The sequence below is a fragment of the Colias eurytheme genome, chromosome 23, assembly GCF_061535395.1.
Source record: "Colias eurytheme isolate Ceu_HAF_F1 chromosome 23, ilColEury1 Martin Lab GWU primary, whole genome shotgun sequence".
In the NCBI taxonomy this organism is placed as follows: domain Eukaryota; kingdom Metazoa; phylum Arthropoda; class Insecta; order Lepidoptera; family Pieridae; genus Colias; species Colias eurytheme.
In genome coordinates, this window is record NC_143002.1 from 754779 (window position 1) to 773710 (window position 18932).

The 18932-nt window shown below is 33.5% G+C and overlaps 2 protein-coding genes across 2 annotated transcripts; one reads left to right on the forward strand and one right to left on the reverse strand.

The window, feature by feature from the left end:
- Positions 1-2519: 2519 nt before the first annotated feature.
- Nelf-A (Negative elongation factor A) lies at positions 2520-11853 on the reverse strand. The gene is made up of 11 exons (XM_090115576.1): positions 11644-11853; positions 9566-9820; positions 8762-8939; positions 7599-7760; positions 6796-6882; positions 6213-6340; positions 5548-5700; positions 4836-4901; positions 4458-4610; positions 4003-4102; positions 2520-3611 (listed from the first exon to the last, which is right to left on the reverse strand). The coding sequence occupies exons 1-11, from the start codon at positions 11851-11853 to the stop codon at positions 3346-3348; spliced, it is 1758 nt and encodes a 585-aa protein (XP_089971702.1). The 3' UTR covers positions 2520-3345.
- A 513-nt stretch (positions 11854-12366) lies between these two features.
- Positions 12367-15241, forward strand: LOC149898099 (uncharacterized). Its single transcript, XM_090115617.1, has 4 exons — positions 12367-12565; positions 12793-13478; positions 14227-14563; positions 15143-15241. Exons 1-4 carry the CDS (start codon positions 12452-12454, stop codon positions 15206-15208), a joined length of 1203 nt encoding a protein of 400 aa, XP_089971743.1. The 5' UTR covers positions 12367-12451; the 3' UTR covers positions 15209-15241.
- The last annotated feature ends 3691 nt before the right edge of the window (positions 15242-18932 follow it).

An 18932-nucleotide genomic window follows, 5' to 3' on the forward strand; every position in this document is an offset into this window, starting at 1 on the left:
ACGGACATATATTTAACTATAACAATTATTTTAAGCCTTATTATAAAACCAATTACACACAAGTATATACAGGGTGTCCCAAAAAGTAGTGATGAACGGAAGCTGGGAGGTAGAGGACCTAAAGGGCTATCCGAATCACCCCCATGTATGTTATGCGATTTTTCGTATTTTCGGAGTTATGACGTTTTTTTCAATTTTTCACCTATCGCCGAGTACGGTGATATTTTCACTCATGGTGACGTCAATTATTGCGGAAGGTGCTTGATTTTTTTTGTGTGCTAAGCTGAAAGATAGGCCAATTCAGTATGGTAACATTTACTATCGTTAGATCTTTGAATGGAATAAAAAAAAGAATTAAAATGCCAAGAAAGATAAAATTACCTAGTATGTTCTCCACTTCAAGGGCCCGTAAAAAAATAAAATCACATAAAAAAAGTTTTCCATTTGGCTTTTAAAAACTTGCTCTATCTATCAGGTAGCTACCCTGAAAATTTCATTTTATTATTCAGAAGGCTTCAATCGAAAAATTGAAATCTAAATGAGGTAAGTGCAAAAATTGAATTAACATGATGATTAATAAAAACAAATTAAAACCAATAACAAGGTGTTTAATTACCAGAAATTTTTAAAATGACCCTGCTATTGCTCAGTGCAAGTGCGACATCACCGTAAAAAGTTGTCTTTTAAATGTCTGAATGCCCTTTTATCATTTTTAATGGTTTCTTCTGCTACTATGAATTTCCAGGTTATATCGTTCAAATTGTGGCAGTCTCTCGTCTTTGTAGTATCCCCACGGAAAAAAATCAATAGGGTTTATGTCCGGGGACCGTCGAGGCCAGGCTAAAGGGCAAAGATACCCTGAAAGATGGATTGGTCGTTGCAGCCTGCGCATGCGCTGGTGACGCCTGCCTTAAAGCCTGGCCTGCACGGTCCCTCGACCTAAACCCCATTGATTTGTTTCAATGGGGATACTAAAAAGACCTCGGCTACTTGAGAGAATGCTACAATTTGGACGAAATAACCCGGAAATTCATAGTAGCAGAAGAAACCATTAAAAATGATAAAAGGGCATTCAGACATTTAAAAGACAACTTTTTACGGTGATGTCGCACTTGCACTGAGCAATAGCAGGGTCATTTTAAAAATTTCTGGTAATTAAACACCTATTTATGGGTTTTAATTTGGTTTTAATGATCATCATGTTAATAAAATTTTTGCACTTACCACATTTAGATTTCAATTTTTCGATTGAAGCCTTCTGAATAATAAAATGAAATTTTTAGGGTAGCTACCTGATAGATAGAGCGAGTTTTTAAAAGCCAAATGGAAAACTTTTTTTATGTGATTTTATTTTTTTATGGGCCCTTGAAGTTGTGAACATACTGGGTAATTTTATCTTTCTTGGCATTTAATTCTTTTTTTATTCCATTCGAAGATCTAACGATAGTAAATGTTACCATACTGAATTGGCCTATCTTTCAGCTTACCACACAAAAAAAAATCAAGCATCTAGCGCAATAAGTCACGTCACCATAAATAAAAATCTCATCGTACTCAGCGATAGATGAAAAATTGAAAAAAATGTCATAACTCCGAAAATACGAAAAATCGCATAACATACATGGGGGTGATTCGGATAGCTCTCTAGGTCCTCTACCTCCCAGCTTCCGTTCATCACTACTTTTTGGGACACCCTGTATACTACATGTATGTATTTTGACACATTTCAATTTCCGACAATTTTCAGTTTTCCTACAATTGTAAAGTTAGAAACACCTTATTTGTTTGGGGTGTACTTCGACATGTTATGAGCAAAGGAATAAGAAATATTTTTACAGAGATATTCTCTAATAAAAAAAAGAAAATAAAAACAATTTTTGCATAGTATCGCTTGTAATATATGTATTGTCATAGTACGTCCTTGTCATATTTAAAATTCATAATCATAATTTAGATTCAAGTTTCATCAAATTTTAAATTATAAAATATTCATAGTTTCGCCGAACAATATTTTCATATCTTACAGAAAGTGTGATCTTTTTTAGTTGATTTTTTTTGCAAAATCCAGTGAAACAAAAAAAAATTAACTAACATATTTAACAAGAATCAATTATAATGTTAAACATACATTATAAGATTTCAAAAGCATTTTTTAGAGTCTTTATAACCCTATATGTCAATATTCAATTCTTTTATTCTAAGCATTTTTTCCAATGTTTTTTGCCAAGAAGAATATTTTAATTACATTGAGAGGATCATATTATTTATCCTAGATAATAAACTTCAGTATTCAGTTAAAACATATCCTTCCGTTTCGATTCTTTAAAAATTCTCGTTCCATTTTCATTGCCTATTCTATAATATTATAACACTTATTAATATTTCATATTCAGACATACTTTTCTGTTCTATTTTTAGTCCATTCCTTTCAAACTCAACCAATAGTCTAATTTTATCTTTTGAGATCCATAGACTACACAAAAAAAACAGGCACTCGAGGACTGCCGCGGTAAAGCATCGCATCGCATCATTTTCGTTACGGAATTTTTACATTCGGTCGCCGCGCTCAAAGTCTGAGCTAAAAGCTATGCAATAGCTTAAAAAATCTGTACTTATTTATCCATATTACTTTTCATTAATTTCTGATTTAACAGTATAAGTTGTTATTGTATATAACCAAATCGCTAACACAAAACGTCTAGCTAAAAACCATTTAAGGCCCTTTTCACACTGGGCAGCGTTGGGCGAGTACTGGCAATAACGATTGTGTAGATCCTAAATGTCTATGATCGCCCGTCATTGTAGATGTATATTAATTATCGCCGTAATGGCGGCAAATATCGACGATTGTAGCGACACCTCGCTCTGAATCGTGCAAGCGAAATATTTTCGCTACAGACTCAAAGGTGACTGATATAGTGATCTATCAACGCACAGCCCAAACCACTGGACGTTTCGGGCTGAAATTTGGCATGCAGGTAGATGTTAGGACGTAGACATCCGCTAAGAAAGGATTTCCCGAAATTCTTGCGGGAACGGGGAAACACGGGGACGTACAAAGTCGTGGGCGGAAGCTAGTAATATATACAACTTTCCGATATCATACATTGTGGCCTAGTCCGGTCAGCCAGTCCAGTAGACTGTTCGAAGATCCTCCCTTTTTCTATGGTATTCCACCTTCCTTCTACCACAATGATCATTTGTTGGGCCAACGCTGCCCATTGTGAACGCCCATTACAATTTCACTCCAAATTACCTGATTGTTCCACTTGTTCGCTCACATCCAGACACTACACCGTTTCCATGGCAACTGTCACTTTAACACTTTAGACACTACACTGACACTTAACTAACACTCTGATTGGCTATCGACACAACAGGCTGTTGATTATTGGCCGATATAACCGTGGATCCTGGTGGTATCTTCTGTGGGACCATGCCATCTATATGTCTGTACTTCTTGAGCCTTGTCCACTGTCCATTATTGTAGTTCATTTGGAAATGCATTTCTGAGAGCATGGTTAGGTATGTATCGTCTGATTGCAGGACGTTTTCTATGTTTTCGGAGAGTTTTATTGTCACTATGTTGCCGAGGTTCGGACAGGGGTTGTCTGAAAGAAATGATAGAATATAAGAACATGGTTTTTCCGATTTTATAACAAAAATAATGATATATATATCTATCATAATTATTCATAATTAATAATTAATTGTGTTATTATCTTAACGGTTTTTGAACAATCAAAGATTTATTATCATGCGGAAAATGAGCATAATAATTAATACAAAAGTTGAGTTTACAAACCAAATGTTATTGTAATTATTTTAAACATTTCAAACTTAAAATGTTTGTAATGCTTCTCATTTTTTCAACCGCTAAATCAAGTATTAACAGATCAAAAATGTAAAGACTGCAAACACATTGAATATCATTTTTTTATCTATTTTTCTTCCATAAACACAATAAATAGCTATAAAATACATAAATAATACAGTATATACCTCTGGATCCTGCCATGAAGCCCAATATAAGCGCCTTCTCGGGCCTCGTCACTCGGTTCGCATTACGGAACATGTCCTGCGCCTCTAACATTTGTTCGCGCTGCAAATAATAGAACAATTGTAAATATTAGTTTTAGGGCGGATTTTTCAATGCTTGGATAAAACTTATTTGTCGAATAATGTATAAAACTACCATTTTAAAAACGTATTCTAAGTGCCCGTATTTGGCAGTTTACGTGACATTATAATATTATCGTGTAATACTTTATTGGACGGATAACTTTTATCCAAGCATTGAAAAATCGGCCCTAAGTTGAATAAAATACAAGACAGTTTGTAATGTTAAAATAAACAACTATATTATATTACAAGAGCAATGATTATAATATATGTTGCTGTTGCGGTTGTTGCTGTTGTATTTGTTGCACCGGTTTAATATTATATCTATATCTTACCGTAAGCGAGAGCCCACGTCTTGGCAACAACGGCTGTCCCGGCTGGTTGGCCGGTGTCGTTGCTGGTTGTTGCTGTTGTTGTTGCTGTTGCGGTTGTTGCTGTGGCGCCGCTGGTTGCTGTTGTATTTGTTGCACCGGCTGCTGGAGTTGCACCTGCGAATTATAATATTATTATTAAATTTAAATTATTATATTTCATCAATACATAGTATAAAACAAACACTTTTCACGGTCTGTGTGTCTGTATGCTTAGATCTTTAAAATGACGCAACAGATTTCGATGAGATTTTATAAATAGTGTATTATTTTGAGAAAATATATTATTTATTTCTTTTAAATTTTTTAGTTATAAATAAAGATATATATGAATATACTGACCGTGTGGGGTAATGTCGTGTGTTGTTGTATCGGTTGCGGCGTCTGTTGCACAACTTGTTGCGTCACCTAGAATTAAACATAATTAGATGAACACTTTTAGCGTAATATACAGGATGATTTATTATTGTTGTAATAGTTTTAAAGGGTTTGTTGTTTCCCTAAGAATTTGGTAAATTTTCTGTTAAATATTTCAACTAATAAGATTCGGCTGGGTAATATTTAGTGGTTTACTCCAAGCTATACTTTCACCCCTTTAAAACTATTACACATATAACAAGTCACTCTGTATATCAAAAATATTTAAGTACACATTTTTACAAAGTGAATCATATATCATACGTATTTAAGGTTGAAAATCGACTGACCCGTCAGTATCTCGTAAGACGCGGTGCGAGTCGGACGTGTACTTACATTTATATCCAGTAAAACTTCTATTCCACGGCAACATGTGATAATCTATACTAATATTATAAAGCTGAAGAGTTTGTTTGTTTGAACGCGCTTATCTCAGGAACTACTGGTCCGATTTGAAAATTTTTTTCAGTGCTAGATAGCCCATTCATCGAGGAAGGAATAAAATTTTTAATGGGCCGTCTTCACTGAGACCTCGCTCTGAATCATGTACTGGTCGAACATCCTCCCTTTTTCCGGAGGATTTCCACCTTCCTCCAGAACCAGCTGAACCTTGATGCTCTGCAGCATCAGCACGTACCGGCTTGATGTTCTGCAGCAGCACCGCCTTGCCACCCTGGTGCAGGATCAGCGCGGAGGTGTTGAGCAGGTTCTGCGCGGAGACCAGCACCGGTTTGCCCGTTAGCACCAGCTTGGGCGGACCGCCCACCACCAGACCCTTGTTCGCGCCGCCCTACGCAGCAGATTAGTTTATTTGTTATCAACACATTAATTAATTCATCAAATTAAAAAAAAATAGAACGTGTGTGTCGTGTTCACGTGTCAGAAGTGAAACTTCTTCGACAAGATTCAAAGATACCTAAATCGTCGCCTTACTCCATCAAGTGACTTACTATGGCCATGACGCGACCTTACAATTTTAATTTTTACTCTCACGCCTAAGAAAGAAGTTTAATTTCAAAAAAACATTAATTTCTTATCATAGTCAAGAAGAGAAGTTACCTGTTCATAAAGGTTTAGAAACATAATACCAAATTTTAAATATTTATAGGCGGTTAATTTAATTTGGAATCACAACTCGATTAAATAAGATTTTTTCTTTATAGACAACTACAATGCAGTCGGTAAAAAATCCAGTCAAATGTACACATCCTAAATTGTCACATCTAATACTTAATACAAAGCGTTATTATATTTGATTTAAATTTTAAAACATTTGTAATACTAATCTTAAAGGTGTTTTACCTGTTGCAACAGCAATGGCGGCGGTTGCGCGGGCGCAGGTTGCGGTTGCGGTTGCGCGGCGGGTTGCGGGGATCCCGCGCTTTCCGCCGGTTCCGCTTCCGGTTCCACTGTCGCGTCTGTACTCGTTGCTGTTGAGTTGGAAAAATAAATAAATCAATCAACATAATTTTTTTAAGTACCTACATTATTTGTCAATAAAAAAGCCGTCGTTTTAACATACTAGATGTCATGTGGATCGGCATTCTGCAAAAAGACAGCATACAATTTTCAATCCTTGGTTAAAATTTATCAGTCCAATAAAGTATTACACGAACATTTTAAAATGTCACCTGTAAACTGTCAAATACGGACAATTAGAATATATTTTTGAAATGGAAGTTTAATACGTTTTTTGATGAATAAGTTTTAATCAACGATTGAAAAATCAGCCCTTATTTTAAAGGATACCCACATAATAATATATTTTTCAAATACGTGTTTTGTTTGACAATACATACTTGCAATAATATGTTAAAAACATTTTTGTTATTCATATGTATGTGTCAGTTAACAAATACATGCACAAACATATAAAAAAACTTACTTGCTGGTTGTTCTTCAGTCTTCGCGGTTTTGAAGTCAGGTGGTGGCGGCGAAGCGGGGGGAGCCTTTTTGACACCCTCTTCCATTTCTGTCATAAAATATAATAAAATGATCAGCATTTATCTATTCATAAGCATTTTTCATAACGGAAAACAATGTATTTTTAAAATTATCATTAAATCACTGATTTAATATTTTTGACAACTACCCTCTTCTTTTGTATCCAACTGTTATAATTCAATTCCAAATCGTTTATTGAAGAAATAATGAAAATTATATTATGAAAAAATAGTGGTGTGACAATTTCTCATCACTATTTTGTATTATTACTGAAATAATGTTTGTGTGTTTGTCAATAGGTCGGAAGATCGTAAATTAGGTGGCGGGCGGCACGTAATAAATTTATGGAACCGCACGAAAGCCGCAACCCCTCCACTATATACAAACCAATTTTAACCCCACAATTCACATTTTTTTCAATAACAGATATTTCACTTCTTGAAAAGCCGTCGCCAAGTTTTGGTGGACTTCAAACCATCCCTCCCATTTTAAACAATCAATTTCACCCCCACATTTCCCTTTTTTTTATGTCAACATCAGGCGTCCCACTTTACTGTCGCGGAAGAATTCTAACAAATACCCGCGGCCCCATCATTAAAGCGGCTCGACGGAACACAGTGGGGTTTTAGTCGGTAAGAATCCGACATAACCCACGGCTCCTTCCCCGGGGGCCGTGGGTATCGAAGATTTCCCCACTATAAAAAAAAGGCGTCTCACTTTACTGGCTTTTAAACCCCCACTCACCAAGCTTCCTCCTCTTCTTGATCTGCGCATGCGTGGCGGGCTGTTCCGTGATATCTAGCAGCTTGATACCAGCCCGTGGCGGCGGGCGGCCCGCCGGGGGCGCGGGGACCGCACGGGCCCCGCTGCGGGCCGCCCAGCGGGACGGCAGGCCTTTTAGCGGCGCTGTGAACGTGACATGTTGTTAAAGGAATGTTTATGGGTAACAATAAAAAATTAAAATACTTAAAATAATACCTACGACTAAATATTTGGTCCAGTATTGTTCTTTAATTATTGTACACAAACAAACAATTTAGTTGATGGAATCATGCATATATTCGATAAAATCAATTGATGATTCTTTTTGAGAAGAATGTAAATTTTTTGAAAGACTTAACATTGTTGGCACTAAATATTTGTAAGTATTAATTGCTATCCAATTTGCAAAGTAGCCCAACTTGGATTATTAAAAAAAATTGTAAGACTGACAGATTAGAATTTAGAACTATCAACAATACAAAGAAGACTATAACGGGCAATTTCAAACTCAAACTCAAACATTCAAACTCAAACATTCATTAATTCAATTAGACTACTATTTAGTAGCACTTTCGAATCGTCATTACATAAGTATTTTTAACATTTACCACCGATTCGGAAAGCAGTATCTACGGAGAAGAATCGGCAAGAAACTCCATAGTTGCTCTTTTAAATCATGTCAATATTACATAATATGTAACTTATATCTAACTACATAATAATATATCATAATATGCCAAAGAACTGTCTTGTGGTTTTTACGCGATAACCCTCCATGGGTCTTTATCGTCTATATATTCCTGAATACTGTAGTACGCTCTCTGAACTAGTACATTTTTTATATAAGTTTTAAATTTAGAACTACTAAACTCTTTAATATTGTGAGGAATTCTATTATATAAGCGTATACCTTGACCCATAAATGAATTTTTAACTTTAGCTAATCGGAAAAATGGCATTTCAATTCTATTCCTGTTCCTTGTGCCATAATCGTGTCTATCTCCTACTCTTGTGTGCAAGTCGGAGCTTTTGTGTACATGCAAAATATTATTAAATATATACTGTGATGGTACAGTAAGGATACCAGTATTCTTAAAATGATTTAATATAACAATTCATATAACAAGAAATAAACTATAACATACTTGTATCAGTCATTTTCCTCGGCATGCCTCGACTCCTCACAGGCACTGTTGGCGTTTGTGCCTTTTTCTGATTAGCTTGAACCTCCGCAGCCTTCGCTAGCAGTTCACTCCTTAACGCTACCGACTTCGGTTTACGTTTAAGCGTAAAATGTTTCACTGGGTTGGGCTGCTGGCCCACCTTGATAAAAATTTATTGACAAATTTATATACATTGCAGAATAAACTTATTATATGAATTTTATTTATGACACAAGTGAACCAACAGTATAATTTAAAATCTGTAAATTCATACAAATTCTAATTATATCTTAATACTATTATAAAGGCGAAAGTTTGTTAGTATGGATGTATGGATGTTTGTTACTCTTTCACGTAAAAACTACTGAATGGATTTGAATGAAACTACCACAATATAGCTTATACATCAGAATAACACATAGGATAGGTTTTATCCCGGAAATCCCACGGGAACGGGAACTATGCGGGTTTTTCTTTGAAAACGCGGGCGAAACCGCGGGTGGAAAGTTAGTTGTAAATATTAAAATTGATTGAATGACAGTCTATTAGGCTATAAGTTTAATGGTGACATTTAACAAACAAGCTAGGCGATTTATTAATTGTATAATTAAGCTAGTTCCATCTCATGTATATTACAAGGAAGGTATTATTGTAATTAATGTTTTAACATAAATATTAACTACAATATATTAATTATTAGTTAAAGTATTATTATATAATATTTAATTTATAAGTTAGGACTCAAATGTACCCTATAAAGGTTAAAATTATTTAAAAATCACTCACCACTGAAACTAAGGCATTTTTGTTTAAATACAGGCACTCAAGTGGCAACAGTCCCAGATCTGAATGTTTGGCTAACGATTTCCTCAATTCATTGATCATATCACTGAATATAGGCCTGGTCTCGTCGAATTCTGCTATCTCGGTATTAAGAGTGCCTGCGGAGGGAAATGTCTTGAGGACCTCGGCGAGCATCGCCACCCAGAGGTCGGAGTCCACCGCCGCCACTTCAATAATCTCTTCCAGCTCATTTTTCCACTGAAATAAATTGATAAATGTTTAAGAACAAGTTATACATCTTTGTAAACATATTCTTTATCTCTATGTATATAATAAAGTATTGCTACACCACTTATAATGCAAAAACAGCTATACAGATCTTAATGAATTAGGTATGTTGAATTAGGTATACTCTGCTTGGATTTGGATAATAGCTATAAAAATACTCTATTTTACAAGCAGTGCGAGTCACTAATCTATACTAATATTATAAAGCTCAAGAGTTTGTTTGTTTGAACGTGCTAATCTCGGGAACTACTAGTCCGATTTGAAACATTCTTTCGGTGTTAGATAGCTCATTTATCAAGAAGGAAAATGGTGGTACTCATTGTGTCAAATTGATTAGTATATCAATAATTTTTTGATTGTCATGATGATAATATTTAATATTGATAAAAAATTTATAATATTATACATCCCAAATCCAAAATGCCTTGAACTATTCGTATTATTGTATTGTGTATATTCAATAGATTGTAAAGTTTATTAGATACCACTTCTAAGCTGTTCCGACGGAACAATACTTGTTGAGTCAGCTAATAATTGTGTGTAAGTACATGTTAGTTTCATTTTTATAATATTTTCATATCAATAATCCCTATAGAGGCTTGATTTGTTATTATAAATACAAAAGAGCCATGCACTGAAATACTTTTTCCTCATTAATTAATATTAGATAGGCATTTTAAATTGACTTTGTTCTACATATAATTTCCTTACATAAGTATCTGTACACAATTGATTTAAATTTGTGTGAATTGTGTTTTAAACAAAAAGCACCATTAAGTTTATTCTTATATCATGTGTTTATTAATTATACAACATTTTGATGAAAATAAATAAAAACTACAGTTTCTTGCTGGCTCTTCTCTGTAGAAACGCATATCTATAATGCTTTTTTTTTTCAGGTGAAAAATATAATCTATTATAAAAAATCAAAAGCACTTCTGAATGAAATATAGTTGAATGAATAAATGTTTGTGGTAATTAAGAGAAGATTACATTTCTGGGTTTGAATATTATTGCAAACACAAGAAGAAAAACGAAAAATGCAAACATTTAAAACTATGTTGCTCTATATTGTAAGTATAAAAAGTGTAATAATATGTAGTTTGTTTCTAATCTTCTTATATATAAAAATGAATCGCAAAATGTGTTGGTAAGCGCATAACTCGAGAACGGCTGAACCGATTTGGATAATTCTTTTTTTTATTATATTCCTTGAAGTACGAGGATGGTTTTTATGTAGAGAAAACGTAAATATTATGTACCACGGGCGAAGCCGGGGCGGACCGCTAGTAATAAATAAATAACAATTTCCAATATGAATTTATCATTCCATCTAAATGTTTATGATAAACACATGCAATGTATAACCTATATTAGGCAACATTAAAATTGTTTATACCAAATAAAAACAATATACTCGTTCTTTTTAACATAATATGTGAGCCTACAAAAGTAAAGTTATTTTTATTTTCATTTCTACATGAACAAACATAGGGTAAGTGCGTTTGAATCAAATTCAATTGATTAATTAATAGAAAAATGTAATGAAATTGATCAATGCAAGGCTTCCTACAATTTCGGTCAATATTAGCCAGAAAACAACGTGTATACATTCTCATTCTCATCATTTAATAATATCATCGATAAATTATAGTATTTATTTATTGACAACAAAGTTCAAATTATATACGCATTTTTTGTCTCACTTCCACTTATTGCTATTCAATAATGTACGAAAGAGATATTAAACGTCATACAGTTACGCAAAACCATAGAACAGAAAGAAAAGTTACCTCTTCAACATTTCTGCGCGGGATATGAAAGAAACTAAGCAACAATTTGAGTTTCACTTGCGTTTGCAAATCTGGAAAACAATCCTTGATATTTTTTAAAACTTCCGCATTTAATTGTGTGCAAATTGAACCGGTAGTCCACGAATCATTCGAAGTTCCGAGTTTATTGTGGAGCCACAAAGATGTGTCACTATCCCGAACGTTCGCCATCTTGCAACTGAAATAGTGACGTATCGCCCATGTTGTTTGTTGTCGTTGAGGTTGTCGTAATGTCAACGTGCGCTTTTACCGATTTATCGATTATTGTGAATGTCGATTTTTTCATTTTAAAATTATTCTAAAAATTATTAACGTAATGTATATAAAAATATCCACAGTTTCGAGTCAATATATTTTTCATATATCATGTGTATTGTTGACTTTATTAAATAAAAATAGAACTTACATAAATTAATATTTCGTATATAATAATATATTTTGTTATTCATTTTTTGAATCTTATTTATTTCTCAAGGGCAATAATAAAACAATATAATTTGTTATTTCAATATAAATTTTAATTTTTGAAATAAACATATTGTTATGTGAATCGTATTTTATAGAACCAAAAAGCTTGTATTCGGACAACATAAATGACATCGAAAAAAAACACAACTGTTGATTATTGGCGGTAAATTTAAAAAAAAATTGCTATGACAAAATTTGACAATTTTCATTATCGATTCAACAAAACTGTAGTCATAATTTCGTATAACATATTATTCTGTTTAATATAGTTTATATTTAATTTCTTTTCTACTTTCAGAGTATGTCGTATGATTATTCTTGTGATCTGTATGAAGAAGACCATAATGAAACATCTATAGATTTACATTCAAATAATTTAGAAACATTTCCAAAGCTCGACTATAAACTTATAAATGTGAGTAAATTTTATAATACTTGTTCGTAGATTTTCCTTCAGTTAAAGCTAAATGCAGTACTTTTAATGAAAATATAAACGTTAAATTACCTACCTAGTTACTATAACCAGAGGCTAAGAGCTTTTAGGGACCGTAATGCCTAGGTACTTCATTATTTGATACTTGAATCTTATCTTAGTATAAGTATTAATTTTATATTCAAATATCATTTGTAAATCATTTTCAGGCAATTTATTTACAGAATAATTCCATCAAAGCTATTCCTGAAGACTTCTTTCCATCCTGTCCAAATTTAACATGGCTCGATTTACGTGATAACTATATCGAAAGCATTCCTGTATCAATCAAAAACCACCCTCAACTAACGCATTTGCTACTACAAAATAATAAAATTATAACCTTGCCAAATGAACTGGGCACCGTTATGACATTAAAAGTGCTTCAATTGAGCGGAAATCCGCTAACTTACCCGCCAAAAGATATCATAAGCGCGGGAACGTCGAAAATTTTATCATTTCTATACGATAACTACATGGCGAATCTACTTTTACTAGATTCAAAATCTCTCTCAGAAGTGAGCGAATCAAACGAAACTTCTCATGAAGCTAGAAGTTATAATTCAGTTTTAGATGGTAGTGAAATTAAAAACAGTAAAATGTGCGTGCAATTTAATGATAGGGATGAGGAAAGTGAATATTACGATAGGGCAAAGGGAAAATGTCGGAAATTGGCGGTAAGTCGACATAAAATATTATCGCCGCATTGCCAGAGCGCTAAATACCTTCGACCGGTGCGGACGTCTGGTAAAGAGGTGCAAGATAAAAAAATACTGCAGAGTCATTTGAGAGATATTGCTGTTCAAAAACGAAAGGATTTCTTGGCGAGGGCTGAGAAAATAATTCAGGATAAAAAGTAAGTTAAAACTTAATTAGGGTTTATGGTTTTTACTTTTTTGTTATACCTAAGAAAAGTTCATACTTTAATCATGGACAAATATAATCTAGATATTTATTGGGTCCATGCTTTAATATAATAATTATTGATTATGATTGAATAAAGGATGGTTCTTGCCTTGTCTAAGCAATAATCTATACATATAAAATTCTCGTGTGACTATGTTCCCATACACCTCCGAAACGGCTGGACCGATTCTCATGATATTTTGTATGTCTACTGCGTACATCTGAGATACCTTATTTTGGTCGTATATAAGTAAATCGCTTAAAAAGTAATTTGGTTAAAGATGGTAATATATACTATTCTATCCTAATGTAATGTAGTGTTTACATCAAGCATGTAACAACTCATACCAAGTATTTTCTAGTTTTTGATTTTACGCGAGTAGGTATTATACATTTACAGAAATTAAAGATTTTTAACGCGATTAATTCGGATTTTAAATAATACTAGCTGCGCTTCTTAGCGTGATGATATATACGATATTGCCTATACCTATAGCCCTCCTCGATAAATGGGCTATCTAACACCGTAAGAATTTTTCAAATCGGACCAGTAGTTACTGAGATTAGCGCGTTCGAACAAATAAACTCTTCAGCTTTATAATATTAGTATAGCTATAATGAATAAATCGCGTTTAAAATCCGTTAAAAATCTTGAATTTCTAAACTCATACAAAACTAATTATACCCATCTCTCCCAGGAACATGGAGCTACTCAAGAACTGGCGGACCACTTACAAAACTCGCCAATTATTCATGACTCGTGACAAACAAACAGACATGAATTATCCTTACGATACATGCGCAGAATATATGACGTTCCTAACTAGGGAAGATATAGAAAAAGATTTACCGGATAAGTATAGGAAGAAAATAGTGCGAAAGTCGAAACCGACTGTGCCCAGAAAGAGCAGTAATGATGTTCACTTGGCCATGAAAATAAAGAAACTTTTTGAGAATTTGGAAGCCATTGATTTGGAGAAGAGAGAAATGACCCCGCGTACGGAACAGAGAGTTTTGTTAAATGAAATACAAAAAGTGAGTGTATGAAGATATTATTGGTCTAACCATAAAAGAATAAACACAGTCTAACTTTAAACCAGGGATCTGTCACTTTAATAGTTGTCTATGTGAAATACGACAAAACCAGAATATTAAAGAGAACTCGCGCTTAAAGTTAAACCCTGTCTAAAGTTTTTTGTGGTAATATGTTTTCGAAATAGTAGCGTATTTGGTGAATAAATTTCAGATAAGGTTTAGTAAGGAGGGTGATGGGAAGTCCTCCAGAGAGTAGGTATTTATGTGTAACATGTTGCATAAACGAGAAATTAAAGCATGTTGCCTTTACCATATTTTTTTAAGTACCGTTTTGTTGTTTGAATAGATGAAAGAAACATGTTTTCAAAGTGAAACTTCTTTAGTTGCGTTGAGATTAAAATTTCAAGGTCGCAATATGACAATACCGTCACGTCCGCGTCATGGCGACGATTTTAGTAGCTTTGAATTTTGCCAAAGAAGTTTCACTTCTAACACGTGTGCTCGGCACACACGCCTTTTTTTTCTGTATTTATGTGTACTAAGATGTACATTACCATTAAAAGGCTATTTTCATTTCAGATAACGGAAATCAAGCAGAAGTTAACAGAGTTGTCTTTATCCAACGCAAGATCTGTTTTAGATTAAAATATCGTTATTAATTATTATTCAATAACCTTTTAGCTGTTTATTAGTTATTTTGAATGTGATTGTAATAAAACATTATTAAATATTTCTGCATTTTTATTTCTCTTGGTATTGTGTAATCTACCTATACATATCTTGTTGTAAATCAGCTAAAAGTTATGATTAATGTTTATCAATTGAACTATCAAGTATGGACTTACTACAAAGTTACAATAATAATATTACAAGACTTAATATTGCAATTAAGACCAAAAATACCATTAAACTTGATTAAATTGGGTAGAAATAGTGAAGGAGGATAAAGGAATAAATAAAACACGTTCATTTATAATTTATAAACAGATTTATTTCAATGTAATGGCCGGCACCCGAAAGTGATATATATAAATTATAACACTATTACATAATTAAAAGCAAGCAAATTTTAAAATACAACCATATTATTGAATCAGACCTCAATTTTTTACATTAAAAATTATATGTAATACGTTATACAATAAAGTAGTCACTATTTTTCTATGCAATCAAATAAAATGAATTGCTTTTTTATAGCACTCGGTTTCTGGTAGTTCTTAGGGCGGCCGTACACGGACCGCTTCAAGCAGTTGAGACCGGCTTTAAGCCGCGACCGCGCGGTGAACTATAGACATTTATTCACTGCCGTACACGGACTGCTCAACTGCGCGGTTTGTAGCGACAGCTCGAGCAGTCAACGACCGACCGCTCGAGCAGTCCGTGGACGTCGCTCTGCCGTTAACTGCTCGAGCAGTCCGTGTACGGCCGGGCTTAGTAACGACTAACGTTTATTACAATGCCAAAAAATTGTAATTATTTGCCAATCAAATATATATTTTAACGAAAATCTATGGATTCTTAATCTATAATAAAATTGTGATAAAATAATAAAAGCAATAAACAAAATGGTTATATGTTTCTATTTTTATACAAATAAAATGTTCAAGCTTACAAAATTAATTATATCATTTAGATACAGAGCAAACCAACCAAAAAATGTAGCTATAAGTTATGTATCCTAACTTATAGCTACATTTTTATAATACAATAGATACAATTAGTGATGTTCTATCTTCCAACATTGGAAGAATAATAATTACATACGAAATAATACTTTAATATAAGCATGACTGAAAATATAATTGCTATAAATTTAAAAAGAATAGAAAAAAATCGATCGGGACTCGAACCCGCATCCTTTCGCGCCATTCCGGGGCGGATGCCTGACCAATTCAGCCACTCGTGACCCGCCAGACTCCAGAGCAATCGAATTTATTCTATTCTTTCAGTTTTATGTGTCTAAGAGCGTAGACGCACTATGCGGGTAGCCGCATTGCGGGTAGCCGTCCGGCTGACCGCAATCACAATTATGTACGTAATATTCATTTCTATGCGCACTGTGCGGTCTGCGGTAGCCGCATCGCAGTGCGCATAGAAATGAATATTACGTACATAATTGTGATTGCGGTCAGCCGGACGGCTACCCGCAATGCGGCTACCCGCATAGTGCGTCTACGCTCTAAGGGACACACCGAATTTCAAATTTTTTCTATTCTTTATAAAATATTTATAAAGCATTTGAATGCCATAAAACCAAAAATATAATTGCTACTTTTGAAAAACATACGTAGTATATTATTATTAGTCTGTGGAAAAACTATTCAATTAGGACCAAACTGTGATATTGCAAGACCTATATGTGAAAAGTATAGTTGTCTCTTTCTATCGTTTGTAAAACACATGAGATAGAATTACTTTAAGAGAAGTTTAAACATTTGATATACCGATTAGAGAGAGACACCAATTCTATCATAACTTTCCATTTCTCACTGATAAAACATATTAATAATATAAAAGAAAGAGACAGGTGGAAATTCTATTTAAAAACTGCTACATACAATTATTGAATTGAAAATTTAGGTAAAAAGATAACAGAAAATGCACAGACAATTTTAAATATTTAAATGTCCGCAAAAAGATAAAGCGTATGTAAGCAATAAAAAAGAACTTTAAAAAATCTAATTTGAAGCAAGCTTATTGAAGATCCTTAAAACTATTCAATTTCTAGCTTTCCTATCTACAAGTTAATCTAAATATACTATTATTACTATATTAATTACTTTTAAACGGAGCATACATAACATTTGATACATTTCTTTACTTCCATTATCGACGCAATGTCTATTGTTATCAAAAGTATTAAAAATAAAACTAAACAATTTTTCTAGGGTGTCAAAGAAAGATGAAATTTGAAAAGATCTGATATTTTCATATAGATATTATGATAAATACAATTTATTCCAATTTGATGGTAATTAAAAAAGAGCGTGTGTACCGAGCACACGTTATAGAAGTGAAACTTCTTTGACAAGATTCCAAGATCCGTCACTTAATGGAGCAAGGCGGCAGTATCTTTGAATCTTGCCAAAGAAGTTTCACTTTTGACAGGTGTGCTCGGCACACATGCTCTTTTTTTCGATAAATCTCTTCTGAAGTAATATAACGACACGAAGATTTTACTTGCTCAAAACATTATCCATACTAATATTATAAATGCGAAAGTAACTCTGTCTGTCTGTCTGTTACTCAATCACGCCTAAACTACTGAACCAATTTGCATGAAATTTAGTATGGAGATATTTTGATACCCGAGAAAGGACATAGGCTACCTTTTATAGCGAAATATGTACCACGGGCGAAGCAGGGGCGGACCTCTAGTCTCATATAAATTGAAATATCTTTCTTACTGCATTTTTGTTTTATATCTCTTTTCTTATGTTCTCATTGAAGCGAGAAAGATAGCTTGTTTTTATCATATTGATGTCTAAACTAGAGAGCTACACAATTTTACTAGGAAATACTTTCAAAAAAAGAGAGAAAAATACTATGAGTAAATTATAACATAATAAAAATTATTATACCCGGCGCGGCCTAAGATGATCCCTATGACAGTTCGTCTTAGTGATTGCTCGTATGATGGATCGTGTCGATACTTTACTATTTTATAGGCTAAGGCGTGGTTTGCATTCAGTCACGTCGGTAAACATGTTTTTACAAATATTATAAAATGAATTTTTAACGTCTATTATGTAAACGAAACGGTAAGTAAAACGAAAGTTTTCCAAAACATAAAAATGCACCTTATCATTTTCTCGTAATCTTTAACCCGTTTAACACAGTGTATATTATTTTATCATGAAAATGGAATCCCCCATTTAATTTTTCTAAAAAACTTATATTATCATAGGTAAGTAAATTAACGCGAACGGTAATTAATTAATTAATTATGCTGCGATCTTCTGTTCCATTCAATAGTGAATGAACTATAGCTTAAGCATGGAAAAAATGTGAACTCGTTTCCATTATCGAAATTTGTTTATCGATACTTTCCGCACTAGTCGATAAATGCCAACGATGTAAGTTTTGAAGGACGTAAATGTAAAGTCAGATTGATATAATTTCTCGTAAATGTTAAGAATTGTTATAATTCCAACGGAATATCATTGTAATGGCATAAAGCTACGTAAAAATTAATAAATGCCATTTTTAGACGCCTCCAATACGTTTCTAATTTAATGGTGACGCCATTACAAGTTTGTCTCTTGAGAATAACTGTCAGTGTCATAGGGATCATCTTAGGCCGCGCCGGGTATAGTAAGTACCATAATACGCTGACGTCAGTCATTATTTCAGACGTTTTTCCGTAGGT